The sequence below is a fragment of the Salvelinus fontinalis genome, chromosome 1 (assembly GCF_029448725.1).
Source record: "Salvelinus fontinalis isolate EN_2023a chromosome 1, ASM2944872v1, whole genome shotgun sequence".
In the NCBI taxonomy this organism is placed as follows: domain Eukaryota; kingdom Metazoa; phylum Chordata; class Actinopteri; order Salmoniformes; family Salmonidae; genus Salvelinus; species Salvelinus fontinalis.
The window spans coordinates 58,424,210-58,452,183 of record NC_074665.1 but is presented as its reverse complement, the minus strand read 5'-3'; the positions used below and the strand labels follow the sequence as shown (position 1 = coordinate 58,452,183).

At 43.7% G+C, this 27,974-nt stretch overlaps 1 protein-coding gene across 5 annotated transcripts in view; it reads right to left on the bottom strand.

Moving 5' to 3' along the window:
* LOC129858404 (girdin-like) overlaps window positions 1-27,974 on the bottom strand; it is an 89,786-nt gene that overhangs the window by 26,013 nt on the left and 35,799 nt on the right. For all 5 annotated transcript variants that reach the window (XM_055927605.1, XM_055927611.1, XM_055927621.1 and 2 more), the window contains exons 5-15: window positions 24,319-24,377; window positions 22,956-23,039; window positions 22,528-22,668; window positions 20,639-20,808; window positions 6,323-6,404; window positions 4,245-4,403; window positions 3,920-4,066; window positions 3,086-3,230; window positions 2,161-2,339; window positions 909-1,046; window positions 39-353 (exon numbers count right to left, since the gene is read on the bottom strand). In XM_055927605.1, coding sequence (XP_055783580.1) covers window positions 39-353; window positions 909-1,046; window positions 2,161-2,339; window positions 3,086-3,230; window positions 3,920-4,066; window positions 4,245-4,403; window positions 6,323-6,404; window positions 20,639-20,808; window positions 22,528-22,668; window positions 22,956-23,039; window positions 24,319-24,377 — 1,619 coding nt within the window. The remainder of the gene's footprint in view (window positions 1-38; window positions 354-908; window positions 1,047-2,160; window positions 2,340-3,085; window positions 3,231-3,919; window positions 4,067-4,244; window positions 4,404-6,322; window positions 6,405-20,638; window positions 20,809-22,527; window positions 22,669-22,955; window positions 23,040-24,318; window positions 24,378-27,974) is intronic.

The window sequence follows — 27,974 nt, the reverse complement described above, 5'->3', positions numbered from 1 at the left end:
AGTGAAGTTTACAGCCACCAATGCACGCAGGGGCCGACCTTGTCACAGGTGATGCCCAGACTGGCTACTCGTTTCTGCAGGGCCTCGTTCTCCCTCTCCAGCCGCTGCGCCTCCACCTCCAGCTCCTCGGCCCTCTCGCCCTTATCCTTGTACATCTCCAGGTCCTTACGCAGCTGTTTGCGCTCAAACTCCAGCTTGTTGAGCTTGGAGCTGGTCTCCCGGATGGACTCGTGCAGCACGCGGTTCTCCTTCTCCACGTCTTTGACCCGCGCCTCAGCGCCCACCTGGGAGCGCTGCCTCAGCGATGAGACGGTCTGGGTCAAATGCTCGTTTTCCTGCTCCAAGCCTTTCACCTGGAACAGAGGATGTCTGAGTGGCGCTATGGGACAGCTTCAACTCGAGTCATGCTTCAGTATGGTGTTAATATGAACAGAGCCCCAGAGATTATCTGACCATGAAAAACTCTGCTCTTATAATACCCTAGGGTCCTGAATTTGTTCTAATCAGGTCGAGTAGTCATGAAAAGTTCCTGGCCCTAGCTCTGAACCCTGTAGTGTAGGTTCACCAGAGATCTGTTCTTCTACTGTAAACCTCATCAATCTAAACTCCCTGTGTCTGGGGCCTCATTAGATTCTGTCGGCTTTCATTACCCCCCCAAGCCACACAGAGCTCTTCAAACTCACTGGGAGAATGCAAGCACAAAGACTACGCTCTCCTAAGAAAATCATTATGGATTTGGATTGAGTTAAGTAGCAATGTCGTTTTGAGTTTCTTGGAACAAGACCAGAACAAGGTCAAATCAGTACTTTGACCCGCCTAAAATGAAAGGCTGTTTGTGTCTTGAGCATGGACATGCATGCCTCTGTGTGTGTGTGTGTGTGTGTGTGTGTGTGTGTGTGTGTGTGTACCTGTCTATCTGCATTCTCTCTCAGTGTCTCCAGGGTTTTCTCCAACAGAGCCTTCTCCTTCATCAGGTCAGTGCTGAGGCTCTCTGTACTGCACAGACTCTCCCTGCCTGTGTTCAGCTCACTCTCCAGCTGCACCAGCTGCAGGCACACACAGAGAACGCACTGTTACCATGGCACCCAGTCACTTATATCACAGACAATGACACTATGCAGTACCACATCATTACACATCACAATTGGACTCAATTACATTGTAATCCGGTCAATGAAATTGAAGAACCCACGGTTCTCAATTTAATTTCCTGATTTGCCAAAATAAAACTGAATTGACTATGATACAGACATTTATATTTCTCTAATTACAGTGGCTCCGTGTTGTGATGCATGTCCTATATTAAAGAGATGCGTAAGCGACTCCATATCGCCCTTCCCATGAACACCGGCTCCAATCTCTGTTGTCTCCTCTCCCCTCCGGAGGATGCTCTGTCAGACTGCACAAGGTAATTACCACTCATGTCACTCACACCCTCTACAAAGGGAAGGGCTGAATTATCTACAAATAAAAGCTTTTCACTCGAGCCGCTTCATCCTCAGTCTGTTCTCTCCCTCTTTCCCATTTCTGCTCAACGCATGACGCACAAACACTGTGGCACCAACAGCAACTACAAGCGCACTGTATACACATACACACACCATTCTTCAAAAAGCAGGCGGACTATTACTAATCATATCATAGATATATATTCACAAGCACTTCATTACGTCAAAGCAGCTTAACTCAAAATTGCCTTCTTATTGCTCCTGCTTGGATTCACTTTTAAATGAGCTCTTTTACAGACAGAGTGGTGTTGCCTAACTCTGTTTCGCCTGAGAAATGCACATTTCATGCAGTTTATATGCACAGAGAAGGCTTAAGTGTCTGAAAATAGCCGAGAGAGTTAGCTTGGAGAAACATTCAAGTGTCAAGTCTGAGAAATAATAAGAAATGGACTCCAGGATTTACTCAGTTCTTTCAACTCCCTCTGTTGTCATGGATCTATGAGTCCTGAAAGCCAAGTCCTGGGGTGAAATATAGGGGGCTGGAGAAAGATGCTAGTGCACTGTAGGGTTACAGAGCAGGCAGCCATTGTGTGTGTTGTTGATACAATAAGGAGCCAATGTGGAGTGGGCAGATGATTGATGGGCAGATGAGGGCCCATGTTTAGGCAGCAAGTGTGAAGACGTATGGGACAATTGTAAAAGCTGCTCTGACCCTCTGGGTGAGCCTCTGGTTCTCCTTGTCGGCCTTGAGGCGGTGTGCAGGGGCGTCCTCGCTGGCAGAGCCCCTCAGCTCCTCTACGGTTTTCAGCAGGGCCTGGTTCTCCTTCTCCAGCTTCAGCAGGCGGCTGGACGTCAGCTCATTCACCTCGTGGCCCAGTGACTTCTGAGGCACTGCACAATGAAACCAACTCTATGTTAAACACACAACATACTGCACCGAGAGACTGAAAACAGCCATCACTTGCACAGAGAGGCTGCTGCCTATATACACACACTTGAAATCATTGGCCACTTAAATAAATGGAACACTAGTCACTTTAATAATGTTTACATTTCTTGCAATACTGATCTCATATGTATATACTGTATTCTATACTATTCCACTGTATCGTAGTCTATGCCGCTATGACATTGCTCATCCATATATGTATATATTCTTAATTTCTTTACTTCGACTTTTGATTTGTGTGTATTGGGTATATGTTGTGAAATTGTTAGATATTACTTGTTAGATATTGTTGCACTGTTGGAACTAGAAGCACAAACATTTTGCTGCACCCGCAATAACATCTGCTAAACACGTGTATGTGATCAATAAAATTTGATTTGATATGCTAAAAGGTACTGTTCTAGTGTTGGGGAACTTCCTAAAGGGAAGAGGAAGTATGGGACATCCCTAAATGTAAATTATATCAGTACTGTAGTTACTGAGGAAACACACAGTGTTTATCCTGATCCAAGACCAGTTAAACAGTATTCCAAATCCAGGCCCGTTGCTAATCTGGGTCTCGGATTCATTAAATATTAATTACAGGAGCTAATCATGTGTAAATAAACCCTGTCCAATCTGTTGTGTGTGTGTGTGTGTGTATGGTGGGCCAGGGCTGGGGTTGAAGCCAGAGCCTACTGCTGCTCACCCTCTGTCAGATCAGGGGTCTTGGAGAGCTGCTCCAGCTCCCAGCCCAGGTGGAGAGACTCATCCATGCTCTGTTTCTGGGCCATTTCTAGCACCAGGTTCTCCTCTAGCAGCTCCTCAATACGCTTCCTGTCCATGTCCCGCTCCTGATGCACATAGACAAACACACAACGTACTGTCAGGATGGCTATACAATTTACTAAACCTTAAAGCCGATTTAAGGTAATTCCAGCGTTTGCATTGACAGTACAGCATTTACTGCGATGCAGCCTCTGTAGAAGTCAGGGCATTCATACTTCTTGTGCTTTGCAGAGCAGTTGTAAAGGAAGTTGTCAAGGAAGTAAGATTGCGTTGATACAGGACCTACCACCCCCACCTATCATCAACCATGTCAGCGCAGAGCTATACGGAGCCCTCCGGTTTGTTACAAAATTTGGAAGGTGCACGACAACGCGGGTACGTAGCTTGATTTGGCCTCCGCAAGCCTCCGCAATTGCATCACACCCTCCGTATAGAGCCTCTGGATCACATTTCAGGATCAAGCATAAATTGGCTTTTACAGTGAGAACCTATTCAGTACAGCATATGGGATTTTATTCAAAGAGAACCTAAAAAAATGGTTCCATAAAGTGGAAATATACAAACATACCATCATGTCTGTTTACAATTGGCTCATTCATCCCCCTCCTCTCCCCTGTAACTATTCCCCAGGTCGTTGCTGCAAATGAGAACGTGTTCTCAGTCAACTTACCTGGTAAAATAACGGTAAAATAAATAAATAAAAAACTTTCATCCCACACAAAACACAGACTTTCATTCTCAATCTTTCCCTCACCATTTCCATGTCGTGGATCTTGGATTTGAGCTGCAGGCTCTCTTTCTCCAGTTCGTGGAGTTTGTCAGAGCGAGCCCTGGTTCCTTCTAGCTGGTCCTCAAGCATGGCCTTGGTCTCCAGCAGAACCTGGTTGTCCTCCTTCAGCTCCTGTAGGGCCCAGCAGAGAGCAACATCATCAGCCCTATCACGTCTAATACACGGGGCTCACAACATTCAACAAACATTGGGGAAACAAGTCAATACATTTATGTTACACCCAATGGATGCTTCATTGACACATCAAGCTTGTTGGGTGCTGAACTGCTATTTATTTGTTTGGGTATACCTCCACTCTAGCTTTATAGAACTCAATGTCATGGAGCCTCTCCTTGTAGCGTCCCACTTCACTTTCCAGCTTGTCCACTCTGATGGCCTTCTCTCTCAGAACGTCCAGCTCGTCACGATAGGCCCTGGCAGAACGTGCATCTGACAACAACTGCAGGCTCTGGAGGGTACAAACAAAACACTTCATGTCAGTGTCACACACATTCAAGATATCTATTTTCACAGACTTATTTCCCCTGAGTGTAATAAACATTAAGAACACCTTCCTAACATTGAGTTGCACCCCCTTTGACCTCAGACCAGCCTCGATTCGCCGGGGAATAGACTCTACAAGGTGTTGAAAGCGTTCCACAGGGATGCTGGGCCATGTTGACTCCAATGCTTCCCACAGTTGGGAGATCCTTTGGGTGGTGAACCATTCTTGATACACACGGGAAACTTTTGAGCGTGAAAAACCCAGCAGCGTTGCAGTTCTTGACGCAGACCGATGCGCCTGGCACCTACTACCATACCCCTTCCAAAAGGCACTTGAATCTTTTGTCTTGCCCATTCACCCCCTGAAAGGCACACATACACAATCCATGTCTCAAGGCTTAAAAATCCTTATGCTGGGTTCGCGCCCAGGCTCTGTCGCAGCCGGCCGCGACCGGGAGGTCCATGGGGCGACGCACAATTGGGCTAGCGTCGTCCGGGTTAGGGAGGGTTTGGCCGGTAGGGATATCCTTGTCTCATCGCGCTCCAGCGACTCCTGTGGCGGGCCGGGCGCAGTGCGCGCTAACCAAGGGGGCCAGGTGCACGGTGTTTCCTCCGACACATTGGTGCGGCTGGCTTCCGGGTTGGAGGCGCGCTGTGTTAAGAAGCCCCCAATAAAAAATATTTAAAAAATTAAAATAATAAAAATAATAATTAAAAAAAAAAAGAAGAAAAAAAAAGAAGCAGTGCGGCTTGGTTGGGTTGTGCTTCGGAGGACGCGTGGCTTTCGACCTTCGTCTCTCCCGAGCCCGTACGGGAGTTGTAGCGATGAGACAAGATAGTAATTACTAGCGATTGGATACCACGAAAATTGGGGAGAAAAGGGGCTAACATAAAAAATAAAAAAAATCCTTATGCAACCTGTCTCCATCTACACTGATTGAAGTGGATTTAACAAGTGACATCAATAAGGGATCATAGACTGACCAGGTGAAAGCTATGTCATGGAAAAAGCAGGTGTTCCTAATGTTTTATACACTCAATGTACATGCATTGCGCACATGCATAATTCATATTGGTAAACAAACACACCATAGATTGAGTAGGTAGATGCGCACGCACACACACACACACACAGGGACAGACTAAAGCTCCTCTTAGTCAATAGGGTCATTAGCCAGTAATCTTCTCTGGAAAGGGGATTTGAAATGACCCCACACACACACAAGATCCTCTGCCATGCTGTTGCTGTTGTCCCTACTTTCTAGCACTGCGAATCATGTTTACAGCAAAGACTATAAATAAAAGAACATCTTTGCCTACATCTAAGGAGATAGCCAAACTATAGATAGCTCAGCCACTAATTGGTTAAGGGCATTAACCTCATGATTAAGAATGTCAAATAGGAGGCGGTGGAGATGGTTTGATGTGTTGTATAACCTTGAGAACAGTCAGGGCACAACAGGTGACATGTCTTATAGGTGGCGCTTTTGTCCAGTTGTCGGCGGGCCAGCTCTGTGTGACAGGCTTGTAAATCTGGATCGATGCCTAGCATAGCTCAGCAGCATGGTCGGTGCGTAGTTTGTGTGTGAAAGTGTGTAGCTGGAGATCAGAAGTGACATGTTTGGTCCAAGGCAGACTGTGTGTATTAAGTGGAGTCATGCTGGTGCTAAATTGTGTAATGTGACGTGGACTGGGATCTCTGACATCAGCTGTAATTGACTCCTGGTGATTACTCATCTGTGAGGTCTCAGTCTGCTCTGGGGTTGGACGGTAATGTGTTATGTTGGGCTATATGTTGTGCTAGTTTCATCTTTCTAATGCATTGTTGGAAATCTGTTCTATATTTCTTCGTGCTGTAGTAGCTAGGTTTGTTTTGTCCAGTACCTCTTGCTGAATCCTCTTGTTCTCAGTCTCCATATTGTCCAGCTCCTGTCTACAGTCCAGGAGCTGCTCACTCTTCTCCTCCCTGAAAGACAGAGTGAGCGAAAGAGGCAGAGAGCGAAAGGAAGAGAAAGAGAAATATCTTCAATCACACATGTACGCATTTTTTTTTTAAACACACAAAAATATCCTTCCTCACAAACAAGACCATAACTGTCCCACACAGTTGTTATTCTTATAATATTTTTTTCTTTACATTTTTCTAATTTGGCACAGAAACTAGAGGCCATGAGTAACTTGGTCAAAAAGAAAAGGCACCGATTGGCCTATATTTCCAGTAATATACCCTACATTTGCAACCCTAACCATGACTAATTTGCTGTTATTTGGTTAATGAGAAGTTTTTCAACAATTTTCCAAAATGGAGGAAAATATATGCTGACAGACCTTATGGGTCCTTGAGGCAGATTTGTTCAGCATGATGAAATACGCCTACATTCCAAGTTTCAAGTCTCTAGGTCAAACAGATGGCGATTTGAGGGTTTAAGTGAGACTGCTTATAACAGCGGTAGGTCCTGTATATGACCCAACTGTTAGGGTTGCAAACGGAGGGAAAATTACTGGAAATGTTTAATGTTTACTAGTAAACTACCAGAATGTTGGTCTCTTTCAAGGATTTGATCTATCACAAGACATTTAGTGGCACTTTTGGGTACTTCAGATTATTACAGGTGTCTGTCACTCTGTGGCATTATTTATGTAAAATATGGAAATAATTAAAAATGATTTTCAAATAAATAATGTCAAAGGTGTAAAACACTTCTAAATATAAACCAACTTAGTGAATGTTTGTTATTTTACAAACTTGTTTATTTTACTCTGTTAATATGTATTTGTTGTGAATGTTTTGGTGTCAAACTGGTGGCAGTTATGAAAAATGTCAATAGCGGGAAGAGTTGCAGAGTTAATTGAAAATAATGCCATCATTGATTAGATGCTTTTTTCCTTAATTATTTTTCTCTTGAAACATACAGTCTATCTACCAGAAACTAATGGAAAATATGGACACAAATTAATACTATATATGAATACGTTTTAAGTTATTTAAGTATAAATTACCAAAGTTACGATAGATTGTTAAATCTCAAAATTACTGAAGAATCCGATAACTGTGGTAAATTACCGATAGCTTTGCAACCACATCTCTTGACTTAGTTTGATAAAAATGTACGGGATTGGTTAAGAGATGGCTGAGTTATTGATAAAAATCAGTATATCAGATTTTATATGTCCATATAAATCCTTTGTAAATCCACTTCCCATTGGCCCATCAACTTGAAACCTTCTAGGGTCAAAGACATTACCATGATGAACCATGTTAAGATTGGCATTGATATCTTAAAGAAAATAAGGAAACTTAATTTACTTTTTGGAATATATAACGCTAATGCTGAAAATAAATAAGAAAATCTGCTCATGGACTAAAAGGTCAGATTCACTCCAAATGTGGTCTTTGAATTCATCACAATAGTCCCTGAAGTGTTTGAGAAAATAATGTTGATGCATTCAAAGATGGCCACACTATACCAGTAGATGCATTTTAGCACATACGCTAAAAAAAAAAAACACGTTTGTTTTCTGGGTTGGGAGATGGCGAGATATTGCATATCCAGTATTCTATTTTATACATCTGTCGATGTCATTGCTATTATATCACTAAGTACTGGCTGATGTGGGTGGGGTACAGTAGTAGTCTACAGTAACGTTACAGCAATACTGAATGACAAAGTAGGCTTGTCACTACTAGCTAGTTGGTTGATATGGGGTACAGTATAACTGAATGACAGTCACCCTACTGTTCTGTAATTCATTGGTCTTGTAATTGTTAAATTAACATTAGGGAGACACACCACACATTCACGCAGATGGACGGCGGTATACTTTTTAGCCAGTAGTTCTGAAAGTAGCACTAATGAGCCAAAAGTGGTCCCCGAAAAGTGTCTCTCTCTCACGCTCATTGGCAAATGCTGGTTAGGCCTCTTGCTAGCTGTCACTCAAATGCAAGGGGTTGAAGCTCATTGGCTAGAACTCAAATTGCTATGGGGCTCGATTCGCCGGGGAATATGGCCCACGTGTGGGAAAATGGCGCGGCACAGCTTCAAGAATAGTAGTTTCAAACTAGGGATTTTGTGTCTAATTGAGTTAGACAGTATTTCTGCATGTGTGAACTAAACATCCAGCCCAATGCAGGAGGTTTATAAAATTCTTTCTTAGCCGTCAAAGGACTGGCACATGTCTTTAAGGCTAAGCTAATCGTTAGATCCTTTGTAGGCGCGTCGGTAAATCTCCGAGCTGTTTCCCTAAACCATCGTTATTAACGTTGCACTTGAAAGTGATCATAATCTAATGCCTGCCTCAGACCACTCATAAACCATAGAAGTGCGTCGTTAGATGCTTTTTTTGCCCTCCCGCGTCACTTTATACACAGAAGAGCTCTGCTAAACATAGAATCACATGCTTTATCAGTCTCTCTGTGACAGCTGATACGTTCAGAACAAAGTTGACTACAAAGTTGCCAATGATACAAACAAGTGACATAAAAACATGCTTCAAATGAACAGATGACTGCATTAAAATATAAATACAGTAGGCTATAGGCCTATTTCAATCCTATCAATTTACATTTAATGTGCAATAAATTGAGTTATATTTTGCTGCTTGTAGGCTAGTTAGGCTACTGTCTGTAATTTGTCTCATATTTCATGATGTGTAGCCTAACATGTGCGCAATGATTTTTATTGGGTAAGCATTAGAATAAGCCGCCTCACAATTTGTTCTTCAGCTCTCGGCAGCCCCGTCCTGTAATTGGCATGTATTGGTGCTCGTACACTTAGGCCCTAAAGATTAGGCTTACGCACTAACGCCAGATAAAAAAAATACATGTAGCTTCATATGAATTGTACAAAAATTCTATACTACATGGCATACTACAAAAGTACATACTACAAAAGTATCTGCTCGTCGAACATCTCATTCCAAAATCATGGCTATTAATATAGCGTTGCCCCCCCACCTTTCCAGAAGAGCTTCCACTCTTCTAGGAAGGCTTTCCACTAGATGTTGAAACATTGTTACAGGGACTTGATCCCACAGCCACAAGAGCATTAGTGAGGTTGGCGTTCCAATTCATCCCAAAGGTGTTCGATGTGGTTGAGGTCAGGGCTCTGTGCAGGCCAATCAAGTTCTTCCTCACCGATCTCGACAAACTAACCATTTTTGTATGGACCTCGTTTTGTACACAGGGGCATTGTCATGCTGAAACAGGAAAGCCCCTTCCACAAACTGTTGCCACAAAGTTGAAAAGCACCGAATCGTCTAGAATGTTATTGTACGCTGTAGCGTTAAGATCTCTTCACTGGAACTAGCCCGAACAATGAAAAACAGCATGTAGCGTTCTCCTGGCATCCGCCAAACCCAGATTCGTCTGTCAGACTGCCAGATGGTGAAGCGTGATTCATCACTCCAGAGAACTCGTTTCCACTGCTCCAGAGTCCAATGGCGGCGAGCTTTACACCACTCCAGCAGATGCTTGGCATTTCACATGGTGATCTTAGGCTTGTGTGCGGCTGCTTGGCCATGGAAACCCATTTCATGAAGCTCCCGACAAACAGTTCTTGTGCTGACATTGATTCCAGAGGCAGTTTGGAACTCTGTAGTGAGTGAGTGTTGCAACCGAGGACAAGATTTTGATGTTCTTCAGCTCTCGGCAGCCCCGTCCTGTGAGCTTGTGTGGCCTACAACTTTGCGGCTTAGCCATTGTTGCTCCTAGACGTTTCTAATTCACAATAACAAACACAGTAGACCGGGGCAGCTCTATCATGCAGAAATGTGACAAACTGACTTGTTGGAAAGGTGGCATCCTATGACGGTGCCACGTTGGAAGTCACGGAGCTCTTCAGTACAGGCCATTCTACTGCCAATGTTTGTCATGAGAGATTACATGGCTGTGTGCTCAATGTTATACACCTGTCAGCAACAGGTGTGGCTGAAATACCCAAATCCACTGATTTGAAGCGGTGTCCTCATACTTCATTTTTAATGCATTGTTTTCTCTTGAGTCAAACCGCGCATTACTAACACACATGACAAAGCAAGTTAAACGTTTACAAAAAGACAACGTAAAAAAGCTCCATGTGCCTAGTGACTGAACGCAAAAAAAAAAAAAAAAAAAAAAAAAAAAAAGAGAGCATAGCGACATGATCACACAATTACCTGTCCGCCACTCACGTAGTTTAGCTGTGTGATTATTATCACTTAAGTTAATTCTTTGTCTATCTCAGGAGAGGACGGACATGCATGACTTTCTGCTCTCCTCCCTGCTGAGAACGATCCGGCCCCAGCAGCGCAGACATCTGCCAGCCACGCCACCACTGCCCCTGAAAGCTTCTCCCTGACCGGCAACAAGACAGGAGTTCGTCCTGGACCAAGGCCACGGCCAATGGCTGTTGATTGGCTACTGGCCAAGCACCACAGGGAGAAAGAGATCCAGAAGCGGGTGGATACCTCGGGCCGTCTGTACAAGTTCTGCCATCAGCCACTGAAAGGCCCTAACAGCCCTCCAACACATACCGGCTTCCCTGGAGTGTCAGGAAAATATCTACTGCCTAGCACAAGTGTACATGGTATTGGAGGGAGATTCAACAGTCTGCCTTTTATAAGACTGGAAAACAGAGATGGATGGTGGAGAATGGGGAGTGACTCAACAGACACGCAGAAATAAAGAAGAGCTGAAGATCTTTCCATTGATGGATGTGGTTTGTTTGATTTGCATTTATTTGACAGGCACTGTTCATTCTATTACATTACTTGCAGTGCCTTCAGAAAATGATTCATACCCCTGGACTTATTCCACATGTTGTTGTGTTACAGCCTGAGTAAAAACATGTACTGAAACACAGAAATATCTCATTTAAATAAAATCCCCTTAGGCAGCAATTACAGCTATGAGAGCATTGCACACTTGGGATTGTACAGTATTTGCACATTCCTTTTAAAATTCTGCAAGCTCTTTCAAGTTGATTGTTGATAATTTCTAGACAGCCATTCAAGCCAATTTAGGTCAAACTAACTAGGCCACTCAGGAGCATTCAATGTCGTCTTGGTAAGCAACTCCAGTGTAGAATTGCCCTTGTGTTGTAGTTTGTCCTGCTGAAAGGTGAATGTCTCCCAGTGTCTGTTGGAATGTAGACAATCAGGTTTTCCTCTAGGATTTTGCCTGTGCTTAGCTCTATTCCATTAATTTTTATCCCCCCAAAAACTCCCTAGTCCTTGTCAATGACAAGCATACCCATAACATGATGAAGCCACCACCATGCTTGAAAATATGAAGAGTGGTACTCAATGATGTGTGTTGGATTTGCCCCAAAACATAACGTTTTGTATTCAGGATAAACATTTAATTTCTTTGCCACATTTTTTGCAGGTTTACTTCAGTGCAAACAGGATTCATGTTTTGGCATATTTTTATTCTGTACAGGCTTTCTTTACACTCTGTCAATTAGGTTAGTATTGTGGAGTAACTAAACTCAGCAAAAAAAGAAACGTCCTTTTTTCAGGACCCTGTCTTTCAAAGATCATTTGTAAAAATCCAAATAACTTCACAGGTCTTCATTGTAAAGGTGTTTAAACACTGTTTCCCATGGTTCAATGAACCATAAACTATTAATGAACATGCACCCGTGGAACGGCCGTTAAGACACTAACAGCTTACAGACGGTAGGCAATTAAGGTCACAGTTATGAAAACTTAGGACACTAAAGAGGCCTTTGTACTGACTCTGAAAAACACAAAAAGAAAGATGCCCAGGGTGCTTGCTCAGCTGCGTGAATGTGCCTTAGGCATGCTGCAAGGAGGCATGAAGACTGCAGATGTGGCCAGGGAAATAAATTGCAATGTCCATACTGTGAGACGCCTAAGACAGCGCTACAGGGAGACAGGACGGACAGCTGATCGTCCTTGCAGTGGCAGACCACGTGTAACACCTGCACAGGATCGGTACATCCAAACATCACACCTGCGGACAGGTACAGGATGGCTACAACAACTGCCCCAGTTACACTAGGAACACACAATCCCTCCATCAGTGCTTATATTGTCCGCAATAGGCTGAGAGAGGCTGTACTGAGGGCTTGTAGGCCTGGTGTAAGGCAGGTCCTCACCAGACATCACCGGCAACAACGTCGCCTACGGGCACAAACCCACTTTCGCTGGACCAGACAGGACTGGTCTGGGGCGGTGTGTCACAGCATCATCGGACTGAGCTTGTCTTCATTGCAGGGAAGACATCCTCCCCCTTCATGTGGTACCCTTCCTGTAGGCTCATCCTGACATGACCCTCCAGCATGACAATGCCACCAGCCATACTGCTCGTTCTGTGCGTGATTTCCTGCAAGACAGGAATGTCAGTGTTCTGCCATGGCCAGCGAAGAGCCTGGATCTCAATCCCATTGAGCATGTCTGGGACCTGTTGGATTGGAGAGCGAGGGCTAGGGTCATTCCCCCCCAGAAATGTCCGGGAACTTGCAGGTGCCTTGGTGGAAGAGTGGGGTAACATCTCACAGCAAGAACTGGCAAATCTGGTGCTGTCCATGAGGAGATGTACTTACACCAGATACTGACTGTTACTTTAGATTTCTACCCCCCCCCCCCCCTCAGGGACACATTATTCCAGTTAGTCACATTTGTGGAACTTGTTCAGTTTGTCTCAGTTGAATCTTATGTTCATACAAATATTTACACCTTAAGTTTGCTGACAATAAAACGCAGGTGACAGTGAGAGGACCTTTTTTTTGCTGAGTTTACAATGTTACTGACCCATCCTCAGTTTTTCCTAATCACAGCCATTAAACTCTGTTTTAAAGTCACCCGCGGTTTCCTTGCTCTCCGGCAACTGAGTTAGGAAGGACGCCTGCATCTTTGTAGTGACTGGGTGTATTGATACATTATCCAAAGTGTAATTAATAAATTCATCATGCTCAAATGGATATTCAATGTATTGCTTTTTATTTAAAAAATTTACCCATCCAGGTTCCCTTTTTTGCAAATTCACTTCTTGACTGAGGGACCTTACAGATAATTGGTCAAATGGGGTACAGAGGTAGTCATTCAAAAATCATGTCAAACAACTATTATACACAGAGTCCATGCGACTTAAGGTTTTACATTTGTAAAGATTGTGTCTAGTCCAATGACAAAAAATCTAAATTTAAAGCCTTATTCTAAAATGGATTACAAAGTCTTATTCTAAAATGGATTACATAGTCTTATTCTAAAATGGATTACATATTCAGCCCCCCCCCCATCAATCTACACACAATACCCCATAATAACAAAGCAAAAACAGGTTAAGAAATTTTTGCAAATTTATTACAAATAAAAATTTAACTGAAGGGAAAAAAAGAATCACTTTAACATAAGTATTCAGACCCTTTACTCAGCACTTTGTTGAAGCACCTTTGGCAGTGATTACAGCCGAGTCTTCTTGGGTATGATGCTACACACTGGCTGGGCTACTCAAGGACATTCAGAGACTTGTCCCGAAGCCACTCCTGCGTTGTCTTGGCTGTGTACTTAGGGTCGTTGTCCTGTTAGATGAACCTTCACCCGTCTGAGGTCCTGAGCGCTCTGGAGAAGGTTTTCATCCAAGGATCTCTCTGTACTTTGCTCCAATCATCTTTCCCTCGATCCTGACTAGTCTCCCAGTCCTTGCCTCTGAAAAACATCCCCAGAGCATGAGGCTGCCACCGTGCATCACCATAGGGATGGTGCCAGGTTTCCTCCAGATGTGATGCTTGGCATTCAGGCCAAAGAGTTCAATCTTGGTTTCATCAGACCAGAGGATCTTGTTTCTCATGGTCTAAGTCTTTACGTGCCTTTTGGCAAACTCCAAGCGGGCTGTCATGTGCCTTTTATTGAGGAGCGGCTTCCGTCTGGCCACTCTACCATAAAGGCCTGATTGGTTGAGTGCTGCAGAGACTGTGGTCCTTCTGGATGGTTCTCCCATCTCCACCTCCCTGACCAAGGCCCTTCTCCCCCACTTGCTCAGTTCAGCCGGGTGGCCAACTCTAGGAAGAGTCTTGGTGGTTCCAAATTTCTTCCATTTACGAATGGAGCCAACTGTGTTCTTGGGGATCTTCAACCTTCAATGCGGCAGACATTTTTTGGTACCCTTCCCCAGATCTGTGCCTTGACACAATCTTGTCTCCGAGCTCTACGGACAATTCCTTGGATCTCATAGCTTGGTTTTTGCTCTAACATGCATTGTGAACTGTGGGACCTTGTATAGACAGGTGTGTGCCTTTCCAAATCATGTCCAATCAATTGAATTTACCACAGGTGGACAATCACGTTGTAGAAACATATCAAGGATTATCAATGGAAACAGGATGCACCTAAGCTCAGTTTCAAGTCTCAAAGCAAAAGGTCTAAATACTTATGTAAATAAGGAATGTTTTTTATTTTTAATACTTTGCAAAAATGTCCAAAAACCTGTTTTCACTGTCATTATGGGGTATTGTGTGTAGACTGATGAGGAAAACATTTTAGAATGACGCTGTAATGTAACAAAATGTGGAAAAAGTCAAGGGGTCTGAATACTTTCTGAATGCACTGTATTAGTTTATTGCCAGTGTGTGCAAATGAACAAATACCAACATTTTTATTCTAAATTGCTGTGAATGTCTTGAATAAATCAATTGCTATAGTGTGTGAAAAGGTTTGTTGTACAATGGATTGTGCTCTAACACTATCCTAAATATGCTTTTGATTTCAATAAAGTAAACCTCAACAATTTGAGAGATAAACATGGTAATGCCTTCACTGACTGCACATAAAGATATCATGTAGGAACTAAAGTGCTTGCTTTGTGTCCTATGTATCCCGTTTATTGCTGCTCACAGCTATATTTATTTCTGTTTTCTCTAAAGTAGTCTTGAAAAACTGGAATTTTTACTTAGGCCATGTAACTCATTGGTTAGTACAAACCAAGGTGTTTACCCAGCAGATAGGAATCCATGGACCTCTGTCCTTACCGGGTCAGGTCAGCTTGTTTACTTCTGCCTGTGTGGGTTGGGGGCGTGGTTAATTACCAAATTATATACAGTGCATAGTGGATTATATTTGACATTCTTAGGAGCTATTCAGACTCTGCAGGTGAGGATAATTGATTTATATGTGTAATGAACAATTGACATGAGTGTGTGAGTACGTCTTCTGTCTTTTTGATCACATGAAAACAACCTGATTTGTACTTGGGGAAAAAGAACCAAGCATACATTTCCTTCAGAGGCAAGTCAATGAACTTGAGTGGGAAAAAACAAAAACGTCTGTGTGTTATTTTACAACTTCAACTGTGACAGAGCAACTCTTTCCTCAGGACAACAAACATAGCTCAACTGAAAATATACAAAGTAGGACCACAAACACAACCTACAAATGACCTCACAATAAGCTCCCCTATGACATGCAAATCTCTAACTGTAGAGCTGCCTTGCTTTAGTTCCACCAGCTCTTTATAACAGAGCAAATCCAGATCACCAGATGTTAAGTGAGCAACAGGCCAACAGATTCCTTTCCTCGCTCCGTCTCTGACTAGACGGACTTCAAACCCCCTCAACCCAGATTTAGCAGCAAATAGAGCTCATCTGATAAAATATTCGACCGTTAATGGGTTTGCGTGATTGTAACACTACAGTAGACAGGCAATGCAACCAAAATACAGGTTGGGACTTGATGAGGCTGAGGGTGGCCAGTCCTGCAAGCTCCTGGTCGGTGAGGAATTAAGAATGTGCCACACAAAGCTTTGAAGAGACCTGTACATTCTTCAGATGAGTGGAGATGCTTTCCAGACTCCTTGGTCCACTGAACATAATTTATTATGGCCTGCTAGATTAGCGATCTGTACTGGCTTTGCTGCTTGTAGGAATTATTATCACTGTTCTGTTCTATGCTTCCTGTGATGTGCATGTTGAAATCAGAGGCTTGGGCAGCTAGCTTCGAGCATGGAATAAAACTCACGTTATGCTTCTGTTTCTTCAGCTGCTTTTGGTGAGCACACACACACACACACACACACACACACTCCAAGTGTGTACCCCTTGTGTTTAGAGTCCTTTCATCTAATCCCATCCCACCATAGATCCTGTCATCAGACATTCAGCCTAAGCAGCAAAACACCTTTCACTGTATTCCACATTTAATTAAGGCCCTAACAAAGAGAGTAGTTGACAGCCCAGGCCTAACAGAAAGCTGCTCATCCACTGTGGGTGACAGCACTGAGCCTGCAGCAGCTCTGGGTCACACTAACAACCATGGTACCATGGTCTACATGCATTTTCCAGTCTAACATTCACAATAGAAAATGCACCCTACTGTAGTTCCACAGGACCTGACAGGATTGAGATTGAGTCTTTAGGGGCTATATCATAATCTATTTCTATACAATCTATTCCTGCATTCCTCTTAACAGGTTTCATATTTAGGCAAAAAAATTAAATAAAATACGAACATTAAGCCATATTTTCTAAAGACATTCTGCAGGATGTATGGTCAACATGGTCACTTTACTGTGCCCTCAAAAGGACCTTCCGTAGAACTGAATCTCTATTTATTGTGTTTTAAAGCATGCCTTTGGCAGAGAATGGCCAGTTCCCCTTCCCTCTAGTGTTGGTGCGCCAGAGTCAACAATGGCCAGAAATCGGATGAAAGCAAGTGGAATTCAATAGGAACTGCGTAAGTAGGTCAAAAACGCATAAAAAAATAACATGCCTCTGCACGGCATCATCGGATCTGGGCCAAATCCTCAGACATCTGACCCAGCATCAGGCCTGGGTGACTGGAGGGGTCTGTGGCCATCTACGGCAATAACAGCTCCACACACATACGAGACTACAATATATGCACTCACACTCCTACAGAGAAAGTCTGCCGCGTCACTCTGATATTCTGGATATCTTATAGAATAAAAAAAAAGATACAGTACTAGTCGAAGGGTTTCTTTATTTGTACTATTTTCTACATTGTAGAATAATAGTGAAGACATCAAAACTATGATATAACACATATGGAATCATGTAGTAACCAAGAAAGTGTTAAACAAAACCAAATATATTTATGAGATTCTTCAAAGTAGCCACCCTTTGCCTTGATGACAGCTTTGCACACTCTTGGCATTCTCTCAACCAGCTTCATGAGGTAGTCACCTGGAATGCATTTCAAGTAATAGGTGGGCCTTGTTAACTCCTTTCCTTCTTAATGCGTTTAAGCCAATCAGTTGTGTTGTGACAAGGTAGGGGTGGTATACAGAAGATAGCCCTATGTGGTAAAAGACCAAGCCCATATTATGGCAAGAACAGCTCAAATAAGCAAAGAGAAACGACAGTCCATCATTACTTTAAGACATGGTCAGTAAATACAGAACATTTCAAGAACTTTGAAAGTTTCTTTAAGTGCAGTTGCAAAAACCATCAAGCGCTATGATGAAACTGGCTCTCATGAAGACCGCCACAGGAAAGGAAGACCCAGATTTACATCTGCTGCAGAGGACAGGTTCATTAGAATTTACTGCACCTCAGAAATTGCAGCCCAAATAAAGTGGGCTGCAAGTAACAGACACATTCAAGTAACAGAGTTCAAGTAACAGACACATCAATATCAACTGTTCAGAGGAGACTGAAATCAGGCATTCATGGTCGAATTGCTGCACAGAAACCACTACTAAAGGACTACAATAATAAGAAGAAACTTGCTTGAGCCAAGAAACACGAGCAATGGACATTACACCAGTGGAAATCTGTCCTCTGGTCTGATGAGTCCAAACTTTTGATTTTGGTTCCAACTGCCATGTCTTTGTGAGACGCAGAGTAGGTGAATGAATGATCTCCGCAAGAGTGAAGAACGGATAAGGAGTTGATGGTTCTTTGCTGGTGACAATGTCAGTGTTTTATTTAGAATTCAAGGCACACTTAACCAGCATGGTTTCCACAGCATTCTGCAGCGATACACCATCCCATGTGGTGGGCGCTTAGTGGGACTATAATTTGTTTTTCAACAGGACAATGACCTAACACTCCTCCAGGCTGTGTAAGGGCTATTTGACCAAGTAGGAGAGTGATGGAGTGAGTATCTAGTTGATTATTTGGAGCATCAGCATTTGTGGGTTCGATCACAGGCTCAAAATGGCCAGAAACAAAGCACTTTCTTCTGAAACTCGTCAGTCTATTCTTGTTCTGAGAAATGAAGGCTATTCCATGTGAGAAATTGCCAAGAAATTGAAGATCTCGTACAACGCTGTGTACTACTCAAACCAGAATAGAAAGAGTGCGAGGCCCCTGTGCACAACTGAGCAAGAGAACTATATATTAGTGTCTAGATTTAAAATTTAAAAAACCAAGTGTTTTTCTTTCAAAAACAAGGACATTTCTAAGTGACCGTTGCTGACAGGTGTATAAAATCAAGCACACAGCCATGCAGTCGCCATAGACAAACATTGGCAGTAAAATGGCATTACTGAAGAGCTCCGTGACTTTCAACATGGCACAGTCATAGCATGCCCCCCATCCAACAAGTCAGTTAATCAGATCTCTGCCATGCTAGAGCTGCCCCAGTCAACTGTAAGTGCTGTTATTGTGAAGTAGAAACATCTAGAAGCAACAACAGCTCAGCCGCAAAGTGGTAGGCCACACAAGCTCACAGAACGGGACCGCTGAGTGCTGAAGCGCGTAAACATTGTCTGTCCTCTGTTGCAACTCTCACTACCGAGTTCCAAACTGCCTCTGGAAGCAACGTCAGCACAATAACTGTTTGTCGGGAGCATCCTGAAATGGGTTTCCATGGTCAAGCAGCCGCACACAAGCCTAAGAGCACCATGCACAATGCCAAGTGTTGGCTGGAGTGGTGTAAAGCACGCCACCAATTGGACTCTAGAACAGCAGAAACACGTTCTCTGGAGTGATGAATCATACTTCACCATCTGGCAGTCCAACGGACAAATCTGGGTTTGGTGGATTCCAGAAGAACGCTACCTGCCCCAATTCATAGTGGCAACTGTAAAGTTTGGTGGCCCCTTAGTTCTAGTGAAGGGCAGTCTTAATGCTACAGCATACAAAGACATTCTAGACAAAGCTGTGCAACAGTTTGGGGAAGGTATGACAATGCTGTCACGCACAAAGTGAGGTCCATACAGAAATGTTTTGTCGATATCAGTGTTGAAGAACTTGACTTGCCTGCACAGAGCCCTGACCTCAACCCCATCGAACACCTTTTGGGATGAATTGGAACTGCGAGGAGCCAGGTCTAAATCGCCAAACATCAGTGACCAACCTCACTAATGCTCTTGTGGCTGAATGGAAGCAAGTCCCCGCAGCAATGTTCCAACATCTAGTGGAAAGCCTTCCCAGAGGAATGGAGGCTGTTATAGCAGCAAAGGGGGAACCAACTCCATATTAATGCCCATGATTTTGTAATGAAATAGTCGACGAGCAGGTGTCCACATACACTACATTACCAAAAGTACCTCAGAACCGGTTCGACCCAGCACTAAGAAGCCTGCATTACAGAACTCCAACCGTATCAATGTTATGATGGACTTGATTAAGAGATTCCAGAGTCAGCGCCTCAGTTTTTTGCATCCTAGAAAACACTTCCGTCTGAAACAGAGAATGCTTCTCGTAAAAACCCCTCCCTTTGATAAACTGACCACTGGCCTTTGTCTCTACCCAGGGTTAATGGACTCTGAAGAGGAAGTTCAATTATTTATGACAACAATGAAGGTCTAGCACTACGGCATCAGAACAGTAGTGTAGAACCATTTGTTTCCTACTGAGAGGCAAGAGGAAATGTATTCTTCTTTAACAATATCGCTGCCATAAAACTTTAAGTTCCGTAATTAGCGTCCTGCTTTTGCGGTTCTCTCCGGTCAGCATTAGAGTGCTCCATGAACTGGCGAACAGAGAATGGGATACTCAGACAGAGAGCTGAGTCACGGTTCCTAGCTCCAATGACACACCGTACTGGGTTGTTTTCCATTACTAGGCAGTCACGAGACAGCAGTAGTTGAAGGCAGAGTTTCACATTTAGAGACACTCTGCTAGACAACACGAGGCACCTACAGTACTCTTAGGATACTTGTACGAAGCTTATAGAACTTGTAAGAACCAATGATGTGTTAAGAGATCCTGGGAGGTCCAACAGTATTTGCAGTCTACCACAGACTTACTAAAAAGGGCCAATGGAGCTGGAGAAAGGCCAAGTGAGGGTACTTACAGCTCCTGGCGCAGGCGTCTGATCTTGGCCTTGGCGTCGGCCAGCTCCACAGACAGGTGCTGGCGGCTCTCTGTGCGGCGCATGCTAGGCGAGTCGTTGGGCGACTGGGCAAAGAGGGGCGGGGGAGAGTACTGTCCACAGTCCCTCTCCTGGGTCAGCTCCACAATGGTCTGGAAGGACACACAACACCATAACAGTTAGACCAGGGATGCAAACTGGTGAAGGCCCAAGAAGGTGACAAAACATTTTCTGTGTAAACTGGCTATTTTCAGAATGGGGTTGTCACTACACCAAAATGTTACTAACGATGGCCAAGTATCACGATACAGAGTGGTATCGTGATACCACACAGGGTTTGTGATAGGAGCAAACTGAGGACGGATCAACAACATTGTAGTTACTCCACAATACTAACCTAAATGAGAGAGTGAAAAGAACAGAATACAGAATACAAATACTACAATACTAGAATACAAAACACCTGTACAGAATACAAATGCTCCAAAATATGCATCCTGTTTAAATAAAGGTAAAATAAAATACATAAAATGTTGTCTCAATGAGTTAACGGCCTGTATAGAGTCTGTATTATGCGATGTTGTCTGTGCATTTTTATGGCATGTGCATCAGTTTGTGTGTATGGTTGGGGTGTGTGTGTGTGTGAATTGAACCCAGAGCAGTCTGATTAAGGACAGCCCACCTGTAGCCTGGTAGAGCAGCAGTCCCAGCATCCTATGGTCTAGGGGGGCAGGGAGAAGGAGGTGGGATTATAAGGATCTCCACTGGAGGCTAGACGCTCTTCATTAAAAGCCCATTTCATTGCGTAGCCACTGGGTTATGAACGGACGATGAGAGAGGAGGGCTGCGTGGTGAACTACAATGACGATATGTTGTCACAGACAATTTTAAACCAATGCCTTTTGCGACTCTTATCTCTGAACCCAGCCTAATATACCCTTGTTGTGTGCCGATACTTGAGCCTTAACTGCATTAGCACTGGGCTTTTCATTATGTTTGGGGTTTCCATTTAAGTGACTGATCCTGGTGGCTAGGTGCTGCTGCTCCTCCACCTCCTCTGAGGTCCGTCCTAATCAGAGTCATCTCCCTAAACTCACACCTCCCAGACTGAGCAGACAGAACAGCAGGGGAGCCTGACGCAACATAGGTTCTACTGTTCAATAACAAGGTGTCACGGTAGACTATATATATAGACTGCAATCCACACTGTCAGTATCCTCAATACTCTGTCTGACAACTGCTTTGTCCCTCATTGTGATCAATGATCTAACACTGTTGAAAGCAATTTGGTGAGAGCTGTTTTCACCCATCCAAATCTGTTAGATTACTTGGGCTGGTCACTTCAAGTAAGGAGGGAGGGATACATGTGTCAAGTATAGAGGTTGTGTGTAGGGTACATGATCCGGGTCCTCGTCTGTGAGTTGTCTACAGGGATGCAAGCTTGTTCCTTTTTGGCAATATTTGCCATTTTGATCTTAAAATATTGAGATTATTGAGCTATAAAAGAGGGGTGCGAAAGGAGCTTCTTCCCGTGTGATCACTAAATAATGGTGTATGTTTCTCATATCTAAATTATTGACTGAGCACAGAATGCATGCATAACACTTTGTATTCAGGATATTTCTTAGCCAAATTTTTGGGCAATTTTACTTTAGTGCCTTATTTTAACTAGGCAAGTCAGTTAAGAACAAATTCTAATTTACAATGACAGTCTAGGAACAGTGGGTTAACTGCCTTGTTCAGGACCAGAACAGATTTTTACCTTGTCAGTTCGGGGATTCAATCGAACAACCTTTCGGTTGCTGGCCCAACGCTCTAACCTCTTGAGTGGAGTTAAAAAGGCACCAATGTGCCCGGTTTCAGACATGTACCTCCAGCTGGTCGTCTCTCTCGTCCACCAGGCGTTTGAGATGGAAGGCCATGTTCCTGGAGAAGGAGTCCAGGTCCTCTGGGGGCAGGTCACCCCCCTCCAGCCACTGTAGGTCCACAACATTCTCCTGGTTCTGGGTCACCTTCAAAACAACAGCATTAGCAGAGTCATCACACTCTGCCAGCCAATACACAGAACTAATGTGTTGAAAGCAATGGGAAGCAAACTAATTTACTTGAACTCAAACTGCTGTGGAGGGCAGTGACAAATTTGGCTGAAAAGCTCACAGATCTGTCCTACAAGAACTCAAGTTTCCTTTTACAAAAAGATGGCCCAAAACAGACACACGAGACGCCAGGGTTTATGTTTGAACTGGATGCCTTCACAAAATGAGATATATAAATATATCTATATATCCGTCTCTCATACCTCTTGGATGTGAGATGCTATGGCAGCTTTTGTGTCAAAGTCTAGGGTCTGGATCCTCTCGATGTACTCTTCTTTCTTCTCACACTGCAAACAAAAGGAGGAAGTTTGGGGTTTGGATGACAGTCTGGAGAGTGGAATTAGAGAGGTCTTTGCGAGGTCAGCTTCCTGAACACAGGCTAGGTTGAAGATGGGAAGATTAAGACACCAGCGTCACAATACAGCAGGTTCTACCACTCTGAATCAACCATGGGAGCAGCTAAAATATTGTAGCTACGCTGCCTAGGCAGAAGGCAAGCGTTCTGAAACAGATATCAGGTTGGTGAAAAATGCATTTTAAGCGAAAGCCAGAAAAAAAGACATCGAGCCAGCTAGCTAACGTCGAGGTTGAAGATTACAAGGTTAAGACAACAGGGTTCTAATATCCCATAACTCTTTACAATTCATGGACCTAGCTTTACTAGTTAGCAACGGCACTAGTAGTTGTCAATGGCGCCGGTCCCATTAGTTTATTTTTTAATGCTTCAGCATTGAATTATTACATGGTCTTAACAGGAGAATGGCCTGGGTTCTGATTGGTTGACTTTGAGGAAAAATGCCTGTGAAGGAATATGTAGGTCAGGGGTCAGCAACAGGCCATAACCGGCCCGCAACTGATTTCCCCCCAAAGTTATTTTGCAAAGAAAAGAAAAAGGCGATTTTCATGTTTTGGTCAAACACGACTAAAACCACCAGGAATTCAACTAAAAATCAAGTTACCCTGTAAAAGAACAGTGTCACCTAACAAGTATGATCTACAAAACAACATTTAATCAACACTGACTTCACACATCACGCATATTTCCCTATCAGGAGTCCTTGAAGAAGTATCCTAGGTCAGAACTCCCTAAAACAGTGAGCTAAGTGTGAACGAGAATGACTGTGTGAGGTTAGCGTCTCTCTGGCCAGGGGTTAAGTATGATGCATCATCAGTGCTACTCTAGCCAGGCCCAGGGCAAAGACAGAGACAAGGGTCGGGTCAGGGCATACAGAGCATCCCATTGAGCAGACATACCCTCTGACAGCCCCTCTGACCCTTCTCTGGCCTGCTGCCAGGACAGAGGACAGACCACCTGTCATAGTGCCAACTCTGCTGAGGAAGAGGAAACGAATGCTAGTCTGAGTGAGAATGACTAATTTTACTCATACAACTGTAGCTGTGTTAACACTCGTCTGAACAATAGAGCCGAAGGTTATTGATGGTCAGGAACTAGTGAGTAAGAGCTACTCAAATCAGTAGAAGAGTGTTAATCCTACAGGAAATGGTAAATGGTAGACTATTGACAGTAGATGACTAAGGGGATGATGAGTGTACTGAAGGACTTACCTGGACAGCACAGCCAAGCAACAGCAACAACAGCTTCCTCATCTCCTCCAGACCTTGCTCTGCAGACAGAGATTGTCAATTAGTGTTTTACTACCATACATATTTTCATTGACTGTAGTTTTTATTGTCCTTGTCATTTTGCCTCCTTTCAAATTCATTTCATAAATCACAACCAAATTCCATAAGCTTTTTCTGTATCATATTGCAAAAAGCTAAAAAGATGTCTGCCCCCCGGCCCGGTCACACAGATAGGATACTTACTACAGCCCTGAGATGAGCCATTCAAGTAACCCCATTACACGCAAACCTACTATTGCTTACTTATAATGCGAGGTCCTGAACCAAAAAGATTGTACTGTATTTTGCAGCATCCAATCAGCTAGGTACGGTATGATGCCAAGCCACATGTAGAGGAAATGATTACACAGCTGCTAGGAAGCTCAACAAGGTTGAGGTAATCTGTAGAATTGCACTGTAAAATAATGAGCCGGTTGGTGGGTGGGTCTGCGTGTGTGTGTGTAAGCCAGCTCATCAGCCCCAAGGCCATAAACACAGATTACTAACAGGCTTTGACAACCAGGCATGTCTATTCAGAAAAAAAGGGCCACACAGCAATAACAACTACTGTAAATCCCCACCAGTAGGTACATCTTCATGGACAGCCATAACATCAATGGCAATATTTTGTTCTTCGTGTATGTTATGGTGCATCCCTCCATGTGGGTGTGTAGTGACAGAGGTAGTGGGTTTGGAAGGTTGAACTATTGGATGTAGCCTAGAGAGCATTTGGAAAGTATTCAGAACACTTGATGTTTTCCACATTTTGTTACGTTACAGCCACATTCTAAAATTGATTCAAATTGTTTCCCCCTCTCAAATCCACACACAACGACAAAGCAAAAACACTATTTCTTTTGCAAATGCATTAAATAAACCGAAATACCTTTATTTACATAAGTAATCAGACCCTTTACTAGTAGACTTGAAATTGAGCTCAGGTGCATCTTGTTTCCAGTGATCATCCTTGAGACGTTTCTACAACTTGGAGTCCACCTGTGGTAAATTCAATTGTTTGGACATGATTTGGAAAGGCACACACCTGTATATACAAGGTCCCATAGCTGAAAGTGCATGTCAGAGCAAAAACTAAGCTATGAGGTTGAAGGAATTGTCCGTAGAGCTCCGAGACAGGATTGTGTCGAGGCACAGATCTGGGGAAGGGTAACAAAAAATGTCTGCAAAGTTGAAGGTCCCCAAGAACACAGTGGTGTCCATCAATCTTATATGGAACAAGTTTGGAACCACCAAGACTCTTCCTAGAGCTGGCCAGGGGCCAAACTGAGCAATCAGGGGAGAAGGGTATTGGTCACTTAGTGTTAAGGTCGCAATGAATAACTCAAGATAATATTCTGATAGATAGGATATGGACGGAACGGACGACGATGAGAAAGTTGAGGCCCATCCTCACAAGACGTCATCAAAGCTAAACAACATCTATAAAGGCTAGGACGTACAATAGCTTTTGCCGGCCAAGAGTACTTAGCACCTCTGAACCGAGTGCAGGCCATAATTTGCCAACCATTCTTCATGTAGAATTGTGCAAAAATGTTGGCAGTCGGGAAGTCCATCAGCGGGTGGTCTCTAAAACACACCACACCGAACAAGCGGCAGATCGACAATATGTGTGGTCCTTTAGGGAATACGAGAGTAGTCCGTTCTGGATTCTATTCTGAGTACAGAAGGCCAGCTGTTACGAATGCCTTCTAAATGCTTTTTCTTCCAGCTGAAAGCCTTAAGGATTCATACACACACAGTAGAGCCTACACACAGAAGCCTGCACAGTGATTTAGAAAGGCAAATCTTCTTGAGCGCTGAAGATAAAGGAGCAGGCAGGCGCTGGATGAATAATTTAAGAAGCTGACTGAACCAAGCATGGCGAGCGAGCATGAGAGAGAAAGAAAAGAGATGGGGGAGAGAGCAAGATGTGGCGAGAAAATGAGAGAGAGAGCAAGAGGAGATAGGGGGTGGTTTAAAATAGATGGAATTTCCCTTCAGAAGCCCTGGCTCTGCTGAGGTTTGACTCCGCAGGCTTTGTTATGATAGTGCTGTATGCGCCTAGTGTGGCTCCTTCCCTCGGTTGCTACACGCCGCTCTTCCTGACAGGAAACTCACAGGGGCAGACACAGACAGTGACTAACCCCTCATTGCTGCAACCGTTCCTGCCCAGCCATTGTTCACAGGAACCTGGTGGGGGGGGGGGTCCTACCAGGGGGCAGGGGCACAAGGCCTCAGTGACGCTGGGGCATACAGGTGAAAAACCCAGCAGCGTCACAGTTCTTGACACACTCAAACCGGTGCGCCCAGCACCTACCACCATACCCCATTCAAAAGGCACTTGAATCTTTTGTCTTGCCCGTTCACCCTCTGAAAAGCACACATACACAAACCATGTCTCAATTGACTCAAGGCTTAAAAACACTTCTTTAACCGGTCTCCTCCCCTTCATCTACACTGATTGAAGTGGATTTAACAAGTGACTTCAATAAGGGATCATAGAATGACTATGTGAAAGCTGTCATGGAAAGAGCAGGTGTTCCTAATATTTTGTACAGTCAGTGTATTTTGTCAATTGGCCCAAGAATTGTTATTCATTATATCTGTCTATAACGTGAGTCAGGGACTACTCATGGTTCCTCTGATAAGAAAATACCATACTTTTGCTAATTTCACTTAACTGAAACTGACGTTATAAATCACTTATTTCCACTACTCCAAGGGCCTCATTTATAAACATTGTACACGCACAAAATATGCGTGTGCCCAGATCACGCAAAACTTGCCATTTATAAAAACTGAGCTTGAAGCGAGAATGTGCTTATCCTCGCGCAAACTTTAGACCACGTGCACGCAGTTTCTATTGGTTGAAGTATTGCATTGCAGGCAAAAGCAGTATCCTTGTGCTGAGACAGTGGAGCTCATATACCCGAAGTGGCTACACAACAAATTACCATGCACGCATCTCATTTAAAATTGGGCCTATTAGATAACTTGAAATTACAGAAGTATTTTGCTCTATGCATCCGACAGGGAGCACAGTTCATAAGATTAACAGGTGAACATGTTAATATTTTGCATTGAAGTTTATAAAACGCATGTATGGCGTGCGGCAAGTTGATCAATCTCAATATTTTTGCACGTGTGCAGTCTTTTCAGAAATGGCGCACAGATATTTAGTGTTCAATTTATGTAACGGTTATAAAATGAGACCCCAGGTGCTCGAACCATCTTCAGGTTTCTAAATGTGACTTCAGGTTTCCTGACTTTCCCACAACCCCACACAGCGTTGCTGATGATTGCCACTCTGGCCTGCCTCCACCTGTCATTGGAGAGCACATATCTCCATGCAGTTGCCATTGTTCCTGAAAAGAGACACTCCTCTGGCATCTAAACGACCACACTAGAATCACAATGTCAGCAATACAAAGTAGGTACAAACTGCTCTCCACGTGGCAGGAAACTGACACACGTGTCCAGTCTCTGAAATTAAGGCTTGATCGTTCCACCCAAGGAGAAGTTTCACTAGAAAGACACAGACAGGGCATGACTGTCCACATTGAACAGGAGATGAGCCTTTAGGAGCACATTGTGTTGTAGCT